This window comes from Phaethon aethereus (genome assembly GCF_964289735.1).
Source record: "Phaethon aethereus genome assembly, chromosome: 2".
Lineage (NCBI taxonomy): Eukaryota > Metazoa > Chordata > Aves > Phaethontiformes > Phaethontidae > Phaethon > Phaethon aethereus.
The window spans coordinates 62,548,709-62,554,708 of record NC_138582.1 but is presented as its reverse complement, the minus strand read 5'-3'; the positions used below and the strand labels follow the sequence as shown (position 1 = coordinate 62,554,708).

The 6,000-nt window shown below is 39.3% G+C and overlaps 1 protein-coding gene across 1 annotated transcript; it reads left to right on the top strand.

Annotated features, from left to right (window-relative positions):
* Positions 1-1,269: 1,269 nt before the first annotated feature.
* On the top strand, positions 1,270-4,920 carry DSEL (dermatan sulfate epimerase like; the record flags this gene model as incomplete). Its single annotated transcript, XM_081996338.1, has 1 exon — positions 1,270-4,920. The coding sequence occupies one exon, from the start codon at positions 1,270-1,272 to the stop codon at positions 4,918-4,920; it is 3,651 nt and encodes a 1,216-aa protein (XP_081852464.1).
* Between the last annotated feature and the right edge of the window lie 1,080 nt (positions 4,921-6,000).

Genomic DNA, 6,000 nt, shown 5'->3' with positions numbered 1-6,000 from the left:
TCTTTCAGATTTATTTCCTTGGGTAGCTCCCGATAGCGTAACGGGAAAATACGCCCAGAGACCTTGTAGTCACGCAGCAAAAGGTGCAATAAAGCGAGCTGAAGTAGCCAATCTGAATTTCTGTTTTGCCAAAGATAAAGTTTTGTGGAACTTTGAAAATGCTCCTTTAAAAAAAAATCTATAAAAGGAATAGTGTATTAACTCATCTTTCCTAGAAAGCATTACTTTGTTAAGTACTTTAAATATGTTCTGACACGTATACAGCTTCAGAGAACTTCTGTTTCTGTTTCCACAGAAAGAACCAACATGCAAAGTGGAAGGAAACCCAAAACTGCTCTTTTAAAAAAAAAGTATTGGCTTTCTGCCTCTTTCACATGTTTTCGTTTTGCATCATAATGGAAGGAGCAGGATTATCTGATTCATTGAGGCAAAAATTGGGCATCATTTGCCGAAGATAAGATGAAAGAAGACTTGAATATATGTCTATACTCTGTGACTATTAATTCAGACACATCTTTCACAAACAGAGGGGAATAGTGGTTAAAAACAATGCAGTTTCATCAAAAAGAGCTAATGGAGGATCTATGTTGATTTTTTTTTTAATTAATGTTTTTCCTTCCCACTCTCCCATGAGTTCCAAAAGAGAAAGATGGAAAGACTGTGTAGGGAAATTGAGATAAGAGGAAGGCTGAAGACAATAACTTCAGTTTTGGAGTCTGTTTTCCAAGTGCTGTAAATTCCCTATTTCATCAAATATAACACATTGTTTTGAATAAATTCTATCGCTTTGTGATCAGCGGAGTTTTTGTCAGCTCTAGATGTGGAATTTGACCTGATTGAAAGCTTTTTAAAAAAGTAAATGTATTACTCCGATTCCTTTTTTCAAGTCAAGTTTTTCAAGTTATCAAGAGAGAGTGTTTCAGTCTCTTACACTGCACTGTCAACCTGTTTTATATGCATATCTTAGAGATTTTACTTTTTCCCTAATTTTAGTATTTATGCTGTAGTGTTGTGTTTGAGAAAAGTGTGAACAGACAAGGCACCTGAGATACAAGTTTTCAAGAGCCTTGTTAATTTCAGTGTCGTAGCTCAGATTACAAGTAATCTCTTAGAGTATCTGTTAGAATGCACAGTACACACTAAGTCTTTTCTCTTAAAAATATGCCTTAAGATGTTCATTTTTATACTAACTGGATCCAAGTTTGATATCTGAACAGTGTGTTTTGTTAGGAGATGCATGCCTGGGGAAGAAGAGCTGCCTAATGGATCATGGCTCTGGTGTTCACGGGGCATACTTTATTTCTAGCATTAATGATGTTTGCTGTCTTGACTTTTGAAGAATCTGTAAGCAATTACTCTGATTGGGTGACTTTCGTAGAAAATGTAGATCAATACGAAAAACAGCAACTTGAAGGTCTTAGTGCTGAACAGAAGCTGAAAAAAACAGTTCTTCATCCAAGCTTGTATTTTGATGCTGAAGATGTCCAGGCACTGAGGCAGAAGGCTCATACAAGCCATTCCCATCTATTTAGAGCCATCAGAAATGCAGTGATGGTTATGCTATCCAACCCATTATACTACCTACCTCCACCCAAGCATGTTGATTTTGCTGCAAAGTGGAATGAGATTTATGGTAACAATCTGCCACCTCTAGCATTTTATTGTTTGCTGTGCCCTGAAGATAAAACTGCATTTGATTTTGCCCTAGAATATATGGATAGAATGGCTGGCTACAAAAACTGGTTGGTTGAGAATGCACCTGGAGATGAAGTGCCACTCGGTCACTCCCTAACAGGATTTGCCACTGCTTTTGACTTCTTGTATAATTCACTGGAAAATGAGAGAAGGCAAAAATACCTGGAGAAGATCTGGTCTGTAAGCGAGGAAATGTATGAGTACTCAAAGGTTCGTTCCTGGGGAAAGCAGCTTCTCCATAATCACCAAGCAACCAATATGCTTGCTTTGCTTATTGGGGCTTTAGTTGCAGGGGTGGATAGAGGATCTCAAGCAAATATTTGGAAACACACTGTTGTCGATGTGATGGAGAAAACAATGTTTCTGCTCAATCATATTGTGGACGGGTCTTTGGATGAGGGAGTAGCTTATGGGAGTTACACAGCCAAGTCAGTAACCCAGTATGTTTTCCTGGCCCAGCGCCACTTTGGTATTAACAACTTGGAAAATAACTGGCTTAAAATGCACTTTTGGTTTTACTATGCCACTCTGTTACCAGGCTTTCAGAGGACTGTGGGCGTAGCAGATTCTAATTACAACTGGTTTTATGGTCCTGAAAGCCAACTGGTTTTCTTGGATAAGTTTATCATGAAGAATGGGGCTGGCAACTGGCTAGCACAGCAGATTAGAAAACACAGACCCAAGGATGGGCCAATGGTGCCGTCCACTGCACAGAGGTGGAGCACACTACACACTGAATTTATATGGTACGCTGCCGAAATCACTCCTCAGCCACCTCCTGACTACAGTACTGCTAAAATGCATGTGTTTCCTAACTGGGGAGTTGTTACTTATGGGGCTGGATTGCCAAACAGTCAGACAAACACCTTTGTGTCCTTTAAGTCTGGAAAACTCGGTGGACGTGCTGTCTACGATATTGTTCACTTTCAACCATATGCCTGGGTTGATGGGTGGAGAAGTTTCAATCCGGGGCATGAACACCCCGATCAGAACTCTTTCACTTTTGCTCCCAATGGACAGGTGTTTGTATCTGAGGCTCTTTATGGACCTAAACTCAGTCACCTGAATAATGTCTTGGTCTTTGCTCCATCTCCTACGAGCCAGTGCAACCAGCCTTGGGAGGGACAGCTTGGTGAGTGTGCCCAGTGGCTGAAGTGGATTGGTGATGAGGTTGGAGACTCAACTGGAGAAATTATAACAGCCTCCCAGGCTGGAGATATGATGTTTGTGAGTGGTGAGGCGGTATCTGCTTACACATCAGCAATGAAATTGAAAAGCGTGTATCGCGTTTTGCTGCTCTTAAATTCTCAGACATTGTTAGTAGTAGACCATATTGAAAAGGAGGAAGACTCTCCTCTTAATTCTGTCAGTGCCTTTTTTCATAATCTCGACATTGATTTCAAATACATACCCTATAAATTTAAGAACAAATACAATGGAGCTATGATGGATGTGTGGGATGCCCACTACAAGATGTTTTGGTTTGATTATCATGGGAGTAGTCCTGTTGCTAGGATACAGGAAGCAGAACAAGCTGCTGAATTCAAAAAGCGATGGACTCAGTTTGTAAATGTTACCTTTCCAATGAAAAACACGCTTACAAGGATTGTTTATCTTTTCTATGGCCCATATGTCAATGTTTCTAACTGCAGACTCATAGATAATGCAAAATCTGGATTTCAGATTTCGCTCAGTGTCAACAACACTGAAAATATCATCTCTGTTGTGACTGAATATCAGAATTTAAAGACAAGGTTTGATTACTTGGGATTTGGTGGTTTTGCCAAAGTAGTTCACGAAAACAAAGTGATCAAGTTTGGTCTAGGTACTGAATCTGTGGAAAAACAGATAAAAAATAATAGGATGATTTTCCCATTTGGATTCAAAGTGAACATAATTGCAGGGTTAATTTTGGGTGTTAGTTTGGTCATACTGGCTTTTCAGTGGCGGTTTTACATATCCTTCAGTAAAATGTTGCGTTGGATCTTGATACTGGTTGTCACACTGTGGCTTATTGAATTGGTGGATGTGTGGAGCATGTGTACTCAGCCCATCTGTGCAAAATGGAGCAGTGACATGACAAGGCTAGAACATGATAAAGGCAATAAAGCCAAACAATTAGAAGGAAACCCTGTTGTTTTGCCAGATGTTATCATTACTTCACTTCCCGCTTCTGGTGCAGAAATTTTAAAACAGCTTTTTTTCAATAGCAGTGACTTCTTATATGTCAGGATACCTACACCCTATCTCGAAATTCCTGAGATGGAATTTGAAATCGATTCCTTTGTAGATCCATGTGAATGGAAAGTTTCTGATGTCCAGAATGGTCATTTTCATCTTATCCAAGGGTGGATCCAGTCTCTAGTTCGAGGCACAAAGTTACATTTACAAAACATTCACTTATATGAAACCAGTAGAAGTAAAATTGCTCAGCATTCTGCCATAAGCAAGGACAAAAAGAAAAGATCCAAAAAGAGAGAATCTCTGTCAGAGCAAAGAAGCAGGGCAAGAGGGAGTCAAGATAAAGATGCTGAATATATTAGGGAACTGAGAAGGCATCTCATTTATTATCCTAATGCACGACCTGTGCTTAGTTTAAGTAGTGGGAGCTGGACATTAAAGCTTCCCTTTTTCCAGGAAATCCTAGGGCCGTCAATGAGAGCATTATATGTAGTAAGGGACCCACGGGCATGGATCTATTCAATGTTGTACAAAAATAAGCCAAGCCTTTACTCCTTGAAAAATGTTCCACAACACTTGGCTGCAATGTTTAAAGGGGAGAATGGTAAAGGAAAATGTAGTTTAAATGAAGGCTATGCCTTTGAATATGAATCATTAAGAAAAGAACTTTCAAATTCTAATTCAAACGCTGTTTCTGTGTTATCCTATTTATGGCTAACAAACACAGCAGCAGCACTGAGAATAAATGGGGACCTGCAGCCAACAAATTATCAGCTGGTCAAGTTTGAAGATATCGTAAGCTTTCCTCAGAAGACGGCTGAAACAATTTTTGCCTTTCTTGGTATTCCTCTTCCTCCTGCTAGCTTAAACCAAATATTATTTGCCACCTCCACCAGTCTTTTCTATCTTCCTTATGAAGGGGAAATTTCACCAAGTAGCATTCACGCCTGGAAACAAAACATGCCCAATGAAGAGATTAGACGGATTGAAGATATCTGTTGTTCTCTAATGGACCACTTAGGATACCCGAAGTTTATAGAATAAATGCTGCTGGTCAGCAGAAATTTGCACTAATGATCCCTGACTCCCAGTTTGTGGATAAATATTAGAGAAGTTTGTTTATTCTTGTAAAATGTGTACAGTCTGCTACTTTCAAAGAGATTATTTTAAGAAAAAGATAGTTGTTATTGCAAGTGTGAGGGTTTTTGTTGGGGGTTTTTTTTTGTTTGTTTTTAAAAAAAACAAACTTGTAACTACTTTTGCTGCCTTTAAAAAAAAATTTGTGTGAACCTTTATAGAACTACCAGCTGGGGACTCTATAGCTCAGGGGATTAGTAATAGAATATGGAGCTTTTCACCTCCAGCTCACCAGTTTGACTCCAGCCCAAGTGGATAGTTCCTGAAAGTACTTACCATCTGATGACTGTATGATGGCTTATATGAAATTAAACTGGTTAAACTGGCCCAGTTCCCAGTGGTGATAATTACGCCCCTTGGACAGGTTTACTGATACATTCTATCTGTCTCTCACTGGTCACTAGAGTGGTGCAAAGTAAAAATAAGCTGAGGTTTAAGGCTGTTCAGCATCCCTGCAGTAGGAGGAAACAGAACATTTGAGTGAATCTAGTTCCTTATTTACAGTCTCAGCAGACAGGCCCAGGACTGGAATGACGTGGATATCGAATATTATTTTAGTATGTCATCCCTTCGGCTCAGAGATGTGGCATTTATATTGGGTTTTGTGCTTCAATGAAAGAGAATACTTCCTTCTCCGTGCCTGACAATGTGGTACAACGTGAGCCTGAAGTAAACTACACAGAGGAAAAGAAATAGGACAAAAATCTAACTAACAAGACCTTCCAAACAAGCAGTTAAATTTGGAGAAGATTTTGTGTAGTTTTGACCTGCCTCAACATAATTTAATTTTGAAGATTGTTAACGTCTTGGCTCCTTGCACTGATTTGTCTTGTACCTCTTGACTAAGAGGTTCTGCAAGGTTTTTCTCTTTTTGAGTGATACTCTTCCATCCTTTTTTGTTGTAACACATTTCTCTGCTGATTCTGGTGCATAATTTCGCTGAGGCCAGTACAAATATTTGATGTCATTGTCAATGGCTTATTGTTG